We start from the raw sequence: 14620 nt of genomic DNA, 5'->3' as shown, positions 1-14620 counted from the left end.
ACATTGTTTATACTGGGATTTATTCTCACCGGAGTTATCCGGCTATTGTCTTGTTTTGTATGTGTGCATAACAACAGGTGGGACAGGTGCAGGGTCGAGGAGATGAGGAAAGATCGTGATTAGAGTGGAGGCTCCGGACTTGAATTAGAGATAGGGTTGGATACTTGATATTAGCTGTTAAACCTTAGTTGAATAAATGTATGCAGTACATGACTTGTACTTTTATACTGAGATGTATATATGTTTTATTTCACTACGTTCCGCATTTTAAAAAAAAAATTTAGACCCTGTATTACTAATTGATTAATTAGTCACAATGATGATTAAGAACTTGATTAGCGTTCGGGTTCCCTACATAAACTGTAATCAATTGTCGGATTTAATTTGGTATTTGGTCTGCGTTGATTTGACCATTTTCTTGAAATTATCACTACTTTGTTTCGTCCCTTGGTATGTTGTGTCTCTAGTCTCTTGCCTTTTTTTTTTTTGTGAAAATGTGATTTGATTTATTCTTATTTGTGAGATATTTTTTTTGTGCAACTATGATTAATTTTTTAAAATAAAGTTACAACATAAATATATTTTATTTTACCATTTATATTGTAAAATATAAACTCTTTTTTTTAAAACAAAAATATACATCTCTTATACACATAGTCCACATACATTAAATCACTACATGTATTTTTTAAATTCATAAATTAACTCACAAAACTATCCCAATTTTATCCAAATTAGATTATCACTCATAATCTAAAAATTATAATAAACAATTTTTCCAAAAAAAAAATCTATAAAATATTTCTTTATATGCCAATTGAGTAAAATTCAATAAAATATTTGGCCGCACTCGATCTTTGTTTCCTTCTCTTTCGATCTTCGAAAATTAGGGTTTTCCTCTGCACCGAACTCCAATTTCTTTGCCTAAATACCCATCTGCTGCCGTGGTATCCCACTTGTTAGATTCTAATTCAGGGTTTTCAGATCTATTGAGCTCCCTGTTTCTCTTTGTTGCGTACTTTTCTTTTCTCTTCGCCGATACGCACACGATTTTGTATCTGAATACTGGCTAAGTAACAACATGTTTTGGAAGCTCACTGCTCTGTCTGCTTCTTCTCCTGTAAGTTAAACGAGTTGATGTTTTTATTTTTGATTATATCTTTGTTGCTGGGATGTCGATTATGAACTTTGAAATTTTAGCATCAATGACCTTTATCTGGTTATTTTGTCATTTCTCTGTGGTTTCGGGTAGCTAGAAATGTAAATTGGTATACCCTGAATTTGCTATTGAGAATGGCTATGACGTCTTAACACATGTTACCTATTCACAATTAATTGATTTGCTTAATTATATGTCTTTGCATAGGAAATTATGGATTAGTTGCTTGCATGTTATTCTACCAAATTTTCTGTTATCGGATTTTGCTGAATTGCAAAATTGTAGCCCAAAAGGAAGTTCGCATAAAGATGTGCTTTATGTAATAGACTGAGACTGGTCAGGGGATTGTGATAACAATTAGCATCAAACAGCATAAGATATTCTGGATCTCTTTTAATCTTTTGAATTGTAGCTCTTCATGAAGCATTGAAGAATATGTCAACAATTGAACTCAAATTCATGTGGTCTTTAATCATGGGACTAGGCAGACTTTTCCATACTTTTCTAATTCTGTTGTAATGTGCATCACTATTTTTGACATAGAAGGGGAATTGATCAACAATTTTGAAGTAATATTTTTTAGCTCTTATCGCCGTCATGTATCATTCGAGTTACCGATGATTAAATCACCTCTTAATTTCCAACTGTGACCATCTGTGTTTGATATCAGTCTATCTACCTGTATGGTATAATGGATTCCTGGTTTTCTGAATTTTTCGTTTTGAGTGTTTGGATACCACATAATTGACTTCTGTTCTTGATTTTACATGGTGCTATATAATTACTGAATTAGTGACCATTACTTGTTCAGATGTGATCAAGTGTGACCTTGTAAATCATTCATACAACTGTCAAACACTGCCAGGGGTACAAAGTGTTGTTGCCATTGGTGCAACTTCCTTGTAAAAAGTTGATCATAGTTTAAAATCCTAAATCAGAAATTTATCTCAACTTAAAGCTGATATAAGCGCATTCAAAATTCACAAGAATGGAAAATGTGGAACACTGCTTGGAAGGTGCTTGCTTAACCTTGTATCGCAACCACAACTCACATAACCACTTCATATTAACTTTTCGAAGTTTCATAGGCAATAATGACAACATTCTTATAAAAGAAAGATATTTAATCCGTAGAAGCATTTTCATTCATCACGAACCAAACTGATCAAATATAAAGCTTACAAATCAAACAAAATATGATGACATCCTTGAGGCAGCCACTTGATCCAAATCAGTAAACCTCGTTCTGAAAATTATAATAGATAAAAGAAAAAGGGCTAGTCTAAAATGTCTTAGTAATGATCAATATATTAGCATAAAGTAAATATCAATTATTATTAAAAAACGTTATAACTGTTAGTATAGCATGACAGACTAATGTAAAAAAGTCTCCGGAAATGGTCATTGGCAAAGGTTGCTGGTAAAAGCTTATGAGGTGAAGTGGCGAACATCGTGGCTAAAGCTAAAGAGATGGCTCCCACCCGATTTACGGCATACCACTTTCTCCCATTTGTCATTTAGAACACATACCGACCATCATTCCTTTGAGTCATTTTGAATTCACTTATCGGGTCGAAGTCTAGTTCAGACTTCAGATAAACCATGTATCTTGACAATTAGTTGTTGCTCGTTGTCCAGTGAACTGAATTTTTAGATCGAAGTTCGTTTTCCAGTCTCCATGTCAATCAATTATGACACGGAGACTGGAAACTATAATTATAATATTTTATTTTAGCCATTTTAACATCACCTTTGTCCATTTTAACTTAGAAACAAGTATCAAGGCTAAGAAATTCGTGGGCATAGTGTGAGGAAGTGTTAAACAGAAAATATGGGGAATTTAGGGGGCAAATAAGGAAAAATAATTTGTTCGGTCAGAAAATAAATTTAAAACAAAATCCGTAATGAAAACAAACACCAAAATGCGGTTTGCAGGAGTTGAGGCTAGTTTTTCTTAACCTTTGAAGTCATGGTTTGAATACGAAGATTGTTAAATAAATATCGTAATACATTTGTCAGTATGCCACCAGTTATTAAAGACTTTGGATATGACTACTTACAGTAACCAAAAGACAATACTTGATCATTTGGTACTGATCAGTTAGGATTTTATAAAGTGTCACGCATAAAAATCATAGATCATGATTCATGATAAAACACATGCTTGGGAAAAAATTTGGCCACCCATAGAAGACAGCTCACGTGCCGCCCAGAATACTGTTTTTACATATTCTGGACAATTTCCCATGGATTTAAGACATTCTGGAAAATTTTCATGATTTGTAGATTTGTAATTTATTTGCTATGAAGTTTTGAATATGGCCTAATGCATACCTGGATACAGTTTATTATAGAATTATAGAAATGGTTTTAAATGATTAGACGTACTTTCATTTTGAGAAACCATAAAATATTGTTATTATGTTAAAAGGAATATGGAAAGCACGGAGAAAGTAAGTTACCGAGTTAAAAAATAAGACAGTTTTCTAGAAACCCCTTCGACATTTAACCTGAAAATTATTATCCCCTTCGACATTTAACCTGAAAATTATTATATTATTCTTCTTAATATAATCTCATCCCTTTTTATTGACTTGCACGAGTGCATATTTGGATCTTGGATCTTATCTCTATATTTGTATCTCCATAATAATATTATCTTTACAAATTAGATCACCATCCTTGTATCGTGTCCTCTGATTATATCAATTCTGGCTGATTTTATTGTGGTACTATTCTAATTTCCGCTGATCGTCTCATTATATCGATCTTATCTCAATTGATTTTCTCATTGAATTTCAATTGTCTCCACATACATCTCAATGACCAAAACTTGTAATCACTGACACTGCACTGAACGACTGAACCAATAAGATAATTCATAATCAGTGACATGGAGGCTAGAAAACTATTAGAACTAAATTTTAAGTGTTTAAATATTTTATTTTATTATTCCAAACAAAAAAATTCCATTTGATACGTATACTGATTTATGTTTGTATGCATATGAATTATGATATACATAATTGTATGTATATAATGTCCTTTCTTCATTCCAATAAGAAGTAATTGAAATTCTCCTCTCAAATACTTCCTCAAATCCAAATCCTTTGATCCAAAAACAACCTTATGCATTTTTTAAATATATTTGAAAAATAACATGTCAGTTATTTTTATTTTGAAAATAAAACTTTCTAATTAGTTTCAACTAAGCACCTTAAATATTCGAGGTTTCTGAGAAACCGTATTAATATGAAGTTGATGTGATATGTACTTGACCAAATATACAAAATCAATATAATACTAAATATTACTAAAAAGTTTTGGAGTAGATGCGAACAACAAATCATCTAAATATTACTAAAAAGTTTTGGAGCAGATGCGATCAGCAAATCATCGGGTTTTGAAATCTTTTTCTGGCATTTTTTCAATTTGAAATTCACTTGTAATAAATCAAAAACACAATCATTGACAAGAACTAAAACAGCAGAAGGATTGGGGAAAAATTTGTGCAATTTCAGGGTATATTAACACCAGATTATACCCTACTTGTAGATGAAATATTTTTCAACTGACTACCCAGTTTACCAAAGTTTTACAAATTTTAGAGCCTACACGGTCTAATCAAGATATTGACTAGGTTTGGTGTCAACTTGTTGTTTTCCTTCACAATTTTTGAGCCAATGACTCTGGTTGTCTAAAGATTATCAAATGACTTGGTCCATTATCTTGGTTCATCAATCTTCCTCTGTAAATATGGTCCTCTTAGTTATTTGTTCTGTTCGTTTGTATCTTACTTTTGTCCTTTTCATAGACAATGTTCTAACACATTCTATCACTTCAGGTTGAGTCAGTGCTGGACAAGGAAAATTTTACATTGGAAGACCTTTTGGACGAAGAAGAGATAATTCAAGAATGCAAAGCATTAAACAGCCGCCTAATAAATTTGTACGCCATTTCCTCTACTGCATCTGCATGTTACTGTTGATCACATATATTATTAACAACATATGCACATGTTCTATTTTACGTGAATATATCATGATGGCGTTGATTCCATTTATGACATTAAAAGTTTCTTTGTTTCAGTTTGAGAGATCGAGCTCAGGTTGAACAGATGCTGCGATATATTGTAGAGGAGCCCGCGGAGGATGCAGTCAGCAGGCGGACTTTCAAGTATGGCAATTTACAGAACTAGGAAGGATAATTATTATTCAAATGTCAAACTGTGTGCTTTAATATGCATATACATATCTGTAGACCCTTATTCCAATAACTGTTTGTTAGAAAGTTGTAATGGTAGGTAGAAGAAAGTCTATCTCATCGTATTGGTTCTTGAGGAAGATTTCTTTTTGGCTCAAAATCTGGTTTTGTAATGTAGGTTTCCTTTCATTGCCTGTGAAATTTTTACATGTGAAATTGATGTCATCTTGAAGACATTGGTGGAGGAAGATGAGGTGAGGTTATCCTATCTAAGAGTTAGCATAGACAACTAAATGGGAAATCTTGGTTCACCTTACCCATTTATGGTTCAATCAACTTCTCTATCTTGTTTCAGCTCATGGATTTGCTCTTTTCTTTCCTGGAACCAAGCCATCCTCATAGTACATTGTTGGCTGGATATTTCAGCAAGGTACAGATCGATTGCTTTGCAATTGAGTTCAGTATCTCTTACTCAATGTTACTCAACTGTAATTATGGCATAGAAGGGAATGAAGGAACCGAAGGTGCAGTTTTTAACTTCTGGTTTTTGCAGGTTGTAGTGTGCCTCATGCTGCGGAAAACTATTCCCCTCATGAATTACGTCAAGGTGACTTAAGTTGAACCTCTTTGATTATGTACAATATAATGCAATTCAACTTTAAATAGAAATCACTGAATGTATCTCCTGTCATCTTTCTTTTTCTTCTACCCATTCTGAGTTAAGAGTTGATGGAAGTAAATTTTTAAGTTGAAAGTTTTTGGTAATCTTCTGCTTTATGTAATTCCTACGACCTTATCGGTACTTATCCTTCTGAGTAGGTAGTCAATGTGCTTCACACCAAGTTCTGTTGCAGCTGTTTAATAGTGCTAAAAGTTAAGCCTATTGATTTTTTTTGCCCTCTAATTGGCAATAATAATTTATGAAATTCTATGATAGATTACTCAATGTTTCTGTTTGCCAGCACACTTGCGGGGTAGTTAAATAGCAAGTTGGGTAAAATATATCTCCACCGGTGCCTGGTTTGCGCCACTTGCTCTCTTCATTTAAGCAAAAAAGAGTTAAAAAAATCCGTGATTATTTACACTTCTGCAATAAATCCTTTTTAAACAAAGAACAAAAATGTCAAAAGTCTAGATGATGTTGAGAATTGACTGCTTTGATGAGTTTTCAGAAGCTTGAGGCTAGTATTTTTTATCACTTATATTTGTCCATTAACATGAGAAACCCACATGTATTTCCAAAATTAGTTGGACGATGTGCTACTTGAATTTTCTTTTCCCCTGATCTTTATAAACACAATATTTTCTGCCCTAGCCAATGTAATGTCTGATGTTGATTTCTTGCAGGCTCACCAAGAAGTGTTTGTGCAGCTGGTCGATTTGATTGGTATCACGTCAATCATGGAGGTTGGGTGGATGTATATGTTGCTATCTTTGGATTGAGCAGTTTGTCGCTCTTAATCTTTTTGTATCGATTTGTTTTAGAGTTTTGGTTGTGATATTCTCTCCTAATTCGGCTTTTACTATCAGGTTTTGGTACGACTTGTAGGTGCAGACGATCAATTTTATCCCAGTTCTTTGGATGTGATGCAGTGGCTGACGTGTAGCAATTTATTAGAAATGATTGTGGATAAACTTAATATTTTGGTGAGTTAAAACAGCTATTGTTGTGTCATTATTGGGAACATACTGTTGGTTGAGCAAGCATGTCAATTCATTGAGCTGTGTGCTTTTGACTATTAATTGGTTGACAACTGATCCACCCTTCACATAATTCCACTTTTATATTTATATTATACTTATATTTCATATTATATTATTCTTAAGAGTCCAAGGTATTTTTTCTTTCTTCAACTCTTTGTGCACATGAATAGTACTGCTGTTTTCTCCTGAAGCTACTCATCATACATGTTAATCTTTTAACTTTTGTTTGAATTGTTTCAATGTAGTTGCCATGTGGTTGTATTCGGATTTTAATTCATTGTCTGTCATGAACGTACAAACTCATTGAACAATCATTGCTAAATTATTTTTATGAAATAGATTGAGGAAGAACTTTTGGGTATTTAGAGGATATGCTATTTGGACAGGGTATTGAATTATATTTTTCTGATTCACACTTCATGTAGTGGCTTTGTTATGTATCTGAATCTAAGATTATTTCTTATACCTTCCAGAGTTCTCCTGAAGTGCATGCTAACGCAGCAGAAACTTTATGTGCTATAACCAGAAATGCACCATCACCTATGTTCACTAAACTATCCAGTCCAAGGTATTGTCTTCCGACTCTAGGTTCGTGTTTTTGTTGTGTACTTATAAATGAGATGATGCGTTTGAGTTACTAGCCTTTTCTGCTTTGCAGTTTTGTTGAGAGGATCTTTGCCCATGCACTTGAAGACTCTCAATCAAAATCTTCCCTCGTTCACTCACTATCTGTCTGTATTTCATTGTTGGATCCGAAGAGATCCATTTCTTCACCAGTGATGTATTCTTTCAGAAGTCAACACACGTGTGAATCAACGATAAATGTTAACCCCGATACTGTTGGTGCAATGCTTCCAAAACTTGGTTAGTTTATAATATAAGCTGATGTGCCATTTGCTGATACTTATAATCAACTCTCTCGACTTCATCCCCCAATCTCCAGTAAAAAAATAAAAAAAAAGCTTTCATAAAAGAAATTCGTTCTTTGTTTTAACTTTATGTTGGAATTGGATATGGGAATGCAAATGGGTTACTGTAGAGGTGAGGTGATGCAGTTGTGTGAATCATGAAAAGTATTTTGGTAAGAATAAAGTTGAGTCTGAAATTTCACATTCTGTTTGTTTCTTTGTTTCATTGTGCTGCTACTTCGTACATAATCTTGAAATATGCATATTTTGGAAGTTGAGGGTAAATTTTTTGAACTCTATAAATGGCCAGAATCCAGATATCAACTGGTGATGCCATTCTTTATCTTGTAAAATTTGGATTAAGGTGTGTCACATTATTGTAATTGGCTGAACACAGCTGTAATAAGCATCTAAATGTTATGTTCAGGGGAGTTGCTTATTCTTTTGAATGTCTCATCGGATGAAAAGATGCTACCAACAACATATGGTGAACTGAGACCCCCTCTTGGAAAACATCGTCTAAAGGTTAATTGACATGCTATTGTGGTCATTTGTTTTTCCTAAAGCCCTCAAAATTGTTTGCTGCATCTGAAAATTTTCGTTGGTTCGGGATAGGGAGAGCCGTGGACAGTGATACATGTGCTCATGTAATACCATTGATGCATAAATATACATGTCTGAATTTTCTTAACTGGTTATTTTACATTGTCTGTCGTGGTGGTACCTGATTGTAGATCGTCGAATTCATTGCGGTGCTTCTTAAAACTGGCAACGTGGTGGCAGAGAAAGAATTGGTTAACTCAGGAACTATTGAGAGAGTCCTGAATCTCTTTTTTGAGTAAATTCCATTACTCTAGTACTTTGCCTTTTGAATTACACGCTCTTGGTTGCTATGAGGAAGAGCTCCACGTTCTTCTTCAATCATACTTGCAGGCCAAGCCCATGAGTGCAGATGGTGTTTCTAAATTATTGTCTTCTGTAGATATCCATACAACAATGCTTTGCATCACCACGTGGAAAGCATAGTATATTCTTGCTTGGACAGCACAGATGTTGCCACTCGTGAACATCTTCTCCTGGAGTGTCATTTGGTTGAAAAAATTCTTCAAATAGAGAAAAGTCCCATGCTCTCTGGTGATCTTGGTCAGGTAATTTTTTTGTTAAAAATATTGAAGTTTTGAATTCATGTAGCTTGTGTTAGACTTCTCCCTTTTCTGGAGAAGAGATGTGGTTTCTTTTTGCTTTGATGGTAAGAAAGTTGATACCTCAGATTTATGCCTCAGAAACAATTGCATGTCTTGAACTATGAAAGTGTAAATGCTCGAATTAGTTATTCTGGTAGATTACAAATTTTGAGTTAAGACCTCCTGGGTCTCTCATTGGCTTTTTTCTACTCAATGCAGCCAACTGTGCCAACATTTGGGAGGCAGGCTCCTAAGGCTGGATACTTTGGACACCTAACAAGAATATCAAATAAATTAGTTCAGTTGGGAAGCAATGATACTCGAATTCAAATGCATCTTCAGGTGGGTCTCTGGGTGTAATTTTAGATTATAACGATGTTTATGCTAATTTTTCTGCCACACAATCAATTTAATTTACTTGTGTCTTCTCATGCAAACTTAATATTCTTCAGGAGAATAGTGAGTGGAACGAGTGGCTCTCCACTGGCTTACAGGAGCGCAATATGATGGAGAATGTTTATCGATGGGCTTGCGGGTATGACTTTCTGTGTGTGTCACGAGGATTGATCACAGAGTAAAACTGCCAATAATCGTGCAAATATCACTCTATTTTTGCATACCTAGGTATTTTCTGCTTTACTGGGCTATGGTTCCTTAAAATGATGGACTGTTCTCTCTCTACTGCAGGCGACCCACTGCATTGCACGACAGGAACAGAGAGAGTGATGAAGAAGACGTTCATGATAGGGATTATGATGTTGCAGCTCTGGCAAATAATTTGAGCCAAGCATTTAGATACACCATGTATGATAATGATGATGCTGAGGTAAACATATGAGACACAGAAGAAAGCTGTTTTATAGCTGCTGCTAACTCTCTTCGGAGCTGAATATGTAATTGGTGAGATATAATTTATGGTTTTCATCTCTTGATTGCAGGGTCATGGATCTCTTGATCGTGATGATGAGGTAATTCACATAACCACTTTTCCTTTACTATTATTCTTGGTACAAATGAAAACAAAGGGTGTCTTGCCAATCAGGGTTATTAATTATGAAAGACAATATCTACGGGTAATTAGTTTTTTCGTTTGCCATTCCTTTCTGAATTTATTGTTCTTATGTGAGATTTTCAAATTTGTCAAATTTTAGGATGTCTACTTTGATGATGAATCTGCTGAAGTCGTGATTTCATCCCTAAGATTGGATAATGAGCAAGGGAGGTGAGTTTCATTGGCTTCTATCAGTAAATTTAGAAAAAGAACTAATCTGATACACAAGTAAATTACAAGGAGTTTTTTCATTTGAGCCTACTTGTAGCACCCTTACCCGAGCCACTACTAAATAGACTAATAAGCATGCAAAATTTAAAACTTTATAACAATAATTAAACAGTGTAAACCAAGTAACTTAATCGTCTTACAACCCAAACTAAAACAGAACAATAATATTAGTCTTAAATGTTAATATAACCATATCGAAAACATAATCCTGCACGAGAATACGAGAAACCAAATAAAACTTTTATTGGATCACCACAAAAAACCCAACTGCCCTAGCAGTTGTTCTGCCCGTCCGAATCGACAACCTAAGACCTGCCCGTGGAATGGGGTGTCCAAGATAAAAAGAATGACGCGAGTGACAATTGCCCAATATGAGAATGTACGAGTATACAAATTGATATGATGTATGTGAAATGCAATATGTTTGGATATCAATGATCAAGTCAAGAATCTCATGCTCAGTCTAGAGGCGCCTGAGTCTCTGGTGTGTTCTAGATATGTTTTGGCTCTTACACTCATCATCAAGACGTGTACCTATAATGTCCATGGTTATCAGAGCTCACGGGTTTTGTCGGACACTGTAGCTCTCGATGTCCAACCGTCCACAATACAGAATAGGGGAGCGGTCCCGTCAAACGAGGTATATCTCAATTCTTAAAAGATATCAGGTCCAACCTGATATGTCATGCATAATATGACAAAGCAGTAAAACATGTATCACACAACAAATAAATATGTAGCATATAAGGGTATATACTACGCTTGGGTATATCAGTTAGTACATCACGTACGTCACTAAAACAATTTGACAAAAAATTTCATCTGAACCTAGACAATACCAACATAATAAAATCGCTGTCAAGTCTGATCCAGAATTAACAAACATGCTTCAAAGTTCTTGTAATTATTCTTAAATCAGTATTTAATGCTTGGTATTGTACCTGCGTCCGTCGCCAGCCCGCAGTTGATGTCTCGATCAGCTAGTCTCAGTCCACCGAACCCTTCTCTAGTCGACACTAGATATGAAGCTTCCAACACTAAGCTGCCTAGAAACTGGCTAGAAAGCCTAAGGTATATGACTAGAACTCGAGAGAGATCAGCTGAGGAAAACGGTGTAGTAAACAAATGAAATCAGCTTCTATTTATAGATTGTATACGGACTAGTTCAGAAGATCCTAAATCAATCTTAACTGCCACGTGTTAAAATTTCATTCGTCTAGTTGGATTTCTTGAGACAATGCAATCTGAAGTTAATTGGGTTGTCCATTTAAAATTGGTATATCCAAACAAGTTGATCCCGAATTATCAAATTCTTAATAATACTTAATTAATTATTCTTTAATAATCTCTTAATTAGTACTTAATTCAAAATAAAGGAGTCGGGTCATTACATTACTTTTTTGTGTCCTTTGTGGTAGGCCAGTTTCATGACTTATTTATGTATGACCTTACACTTATTTCTCCTTTGAAGCAGCTTGTTCACAAATTCCAACTGGTTTGCATTCCAAGATGATGATAGAAATGGAGACGTGAGTATGAGAGCATCAACGTCATCTTACATGATGGATGATAATAACCTGAATGGAACATCAAACGGTAACAGCAGTAGTGATGATGAGGTGATAGTTGGGGAGGATGATGAGTTGGAGAGCAAAATTTCTGCCCATGGCTCATCTAGTCCCAATGCAAAAGTCTTTCAAGGATTTAATGCCATCAGTAACAAGGGAAGCGAGTCATTTGCCGAAACCAAGAACAGCATTACCCCTGATGACTCGGCTTTCTTTCCCTTCGAGAATCCAGACAGTGACGACCCATTTGGAGAAGATAGACCTATACCCGAATGGGTGGCATGGGGTGAAACATCCAATTTTCAAGTTGGTGGCTCTACTGTGAATCCATTTGATGATCCGACTGATATTAACAACAATCTTGCAAATTCAGCAAAGGCGAGCTCTCCCCCTGTACCTCCTTCTTCTAGTGACGACTCCATGTCAAATGGGACGACATCTACTTCTATAGATTCCAGTGATAGCTCATCTAAATCCTATTCAAGTAACAAAGGTGGTACTGTACCCTCGTTGTTTGAAGAGGATGTTGAATTTGTGGGAGTGGAATTAGAGGGCACAGAGAAGGCAATGGAACAAGCTCTAAAGGAAGGGATTGTAGGAGAAGCTGGGCCAATGAAAAGAAACACTGTTTCGAAGAAAACAGAAAAGGAGGATTCAGACAATGATGGTGCAGTGATGAAGGAATTCAGCGATTCTAACTATTGGAAAGTTGAGCATGAGGTCGCGGTGTTGGAGTAAATTAGCTGTCATTTATGTTCTCATCGTCGAATATCCACTCTATCAATCGGGACCATTGGAGCGAAGGTATGTACAGTATATTTTTGTTCCAATTGCATTATAGGTTACACAGTTCGTTGTTCACTGGTTATTTATTGTACCATTTGTTGTACTAAGGTTGTTGAAGTTTGCTTAAAGAATATGGGGGTGCTTCCCATATATTTGTTAGGTGTTTTACACTTATATTTTCATTAAATTTCGTAATTTGGGTATTATTCAGAGATTTTAGGAGAAAACTCGAGGACTCGTTATGGATTTTTTTTATTTATGTAATATATTGTCGTATTCTAGAAACCAAAATATGAAGATTTCACTAGTTTTTCTTCTTCTGATTCACTAGTTTAAATACGTGAAATTTTAAAAACATAGTTGCCAACAAAATAGGTTTATAATCAATTATATATTAAGTATTACAATTTTTTGTAAAAACCCTCTATGGTAGATAATTTTTTAAAAAATTTATATGAAATAAGTGTGTATATGCAACATCTACTAAAATTTACTAATTTTTTTTTTAAATTTTAAACACTAAATTCGAACTTCATAATTAAACTAACTAAACATTTCTATAATCTAAAATAATTTAACGTCTACAAATTTATAGTGCATAAAAATTTTAAATCTTTAATTAACAAAAATTTTATGTCAACCATTAACATGATCAAAACTAACTTCAAAATAAAGTTTGAAAATCTCTAATAAATCATTAACTAAATCTTTATTTCAAAATGTTACTAGGAAGTTAATGCGGAAAATAAATGTCCATCGGGAGTGCACTGTCAGATTCGGTCCATTCAATCGTCAGCGCCTTCCTTAATCTCATCCTCGCCTGCAACATTCAAACCTAGTGAGTCTAATGACTCAATACTTTCTAAACATGAGTAACAAATAATATATATACAAGTACTTGTATTAAAAATCTTACTTTTATTTAAAATAAGCTTGTAAACATAATTAAATCATAAATCATTTCATCATAAAGCTCTCTCATCATATATCGTTTTAGGTGAAGTTTGATTCTTGAAAAGTGACTAGTTGTATCATGTGGTCGACTGACCAGTCTTAGCTCACAATTGCGCATGGGGACGGGCACTAGGCACCGCCGTAAATGGAAATACGATCGTTGGGCTCCCTATGGGACCTTCTCCCGTAAACGGGCCCCCTCTGGGCCTTTACGGCTTTCCACATTTATAATAATATTTTAATAGTAAAAATTACACAGCTTTATCATAAGTCATGAAATCACATATTCTCATCATAAACGTTTTAAAATATCATTTAGCAATTCTTCGAGACACTGTCAAATCTTTTTATACTACCCAGGTGTAAATTTGACCGTTATGCCCCAGGACTCAAAAATCCTCGATTTTGACTTTTGTCACTCTATTTGATTCGAGACTATCCCAAATAATTATTTATGCTTAAATTTGACTTCTAATATTTTTATTTGATGTAAACTCGGGCTTTGATTTAGTTCTTTAATTACTAAATCATGAACCGTTTAAATTTTGAATTAATTCAAAACTTAATATTTTTTTTCAAAACTCTAAACATAAAGTTTTCATTCTTAAAATACTCCCGTAAGCCACGAGCCACCCCCGTGGACCCACGGTTCGAGCCCTTTCCATTATAAACCAAAAATTCGAACCCTAACCTCTACATCAAGCCACAGCCCAATTCCCTAGAGCCACGACCGAGCCACCCTTGACTCGGCCTAACCCTGACCCTCCTGGACCCTATCTGAACCCTCCTGGACTAGCACAACCAGCCTTAGCCGAGCTGCGAGCCCATCCTTGCGCATGAGCCCTAGCCGCGACCTCCTTGCTTCCTTAGGA

General features: G+C 34.9%; 1 protein-coding gene across 3 annotated transcripts; it reads left to right on the top strand.

The window, feature by feature from the left end:
* The first annotated feature begins 821 nt into the window (after positions 1 to 821).
* LOC142543148 (uncharacterized) lies at positions 822 to 13110 on the top strand. 3 transcript variants are annotated; one of them, XR_012819673.1, is made up of 20 exons: positions 822 to 1120; positions 5004 to 5107; positions 5249 to 5335; positions 5541 to 5616; positions 5718 to 5792; positions 5916 to 5969; positions 6710 to 6769; positions 6893 to 7009; positions 7540 to 7634; positions 7725 to 7930; positions 8402 to 8499; positions 8709 to 8812; positions 8957 to 9122; positions 9378 to 9500; positions 9611 to 9693; positions 9846 to 9984; positions 10097 to 10126; positions 10310 to 10380; positions 11912 to 12812; positions 12903 to 13110. XR_012819673.1 is itself a non-coding variant. In XM_075650215.1 (19 exons), the coding sequence occupies exons 1-19, from the start codon at positions 1082 to 1084 to the stop codon at positions 12744 to 12746; spliced, it is 2562 nt and encodes an 853-aa protein (XP_075506330.1). In that variant the 5' UTR covers positions 822 to 1081; the 3' UTR covers positions 12747 to 13110. The 3 variants fall into 3 exon arrangements, 2 of the variants coding, with proteins under 2 accessions (XP_075506330.1, XP_075506331.1); XM_075650215.1 differs by having other exon boundaries at positions 11912 to 13110; XM_075650216.1 differs by having other exon boundaries at positions 823 to 1120; positions 11915 to 13110.
* The last annotated feature ends 1510 nt before the right edge of the window (positions 13111 to 14620 follow it).

Source organism: Primulina tabacum, chromosome 4 (assembly GCF_025594145.1).
Source record: "Primulina tabacum isolate GXHZ01 chromosome 4, ASM2559414v2, whole genome shotgun sequence".
Classification (NCBI taxonomy): Eukaryota; Viridiplantae; Streptophyta; class Magnoliopsida; order Lamiales; family Gesneriaceae; genus Primulina; species Primulina tabacum.
This window is presented reverse-complemented; position numbering and strand designations above follow the sequence as displayed.

What these genes read in the sequence shown, in the direction of transcription:
- LOC142543148 (XM_075650215.1), top strand. Translation starts at nt 1,082, where the DNA reads ATGTTTTGGAAGCTCACTGCTCTGTCTGCTTCTTCTCCT. An exon ending in GAATTCAAATGCATCTTCAG is followed by an intron (nt 9,501 to 9,610) that starts GTGGGTCTCTGG and finishes AATATTCTTCAG; the next exon opens with GAGAATAGTGAGTGGAACGA. An exon ending in ATGATAATGATGATGCTGAG is followed by an intron (nt 9,985 to 10,096) that starts GTAAACATATGA and finishes TCTTGATTGCAG; the next exon opens with GGTCATGGATCTCTTGATCG.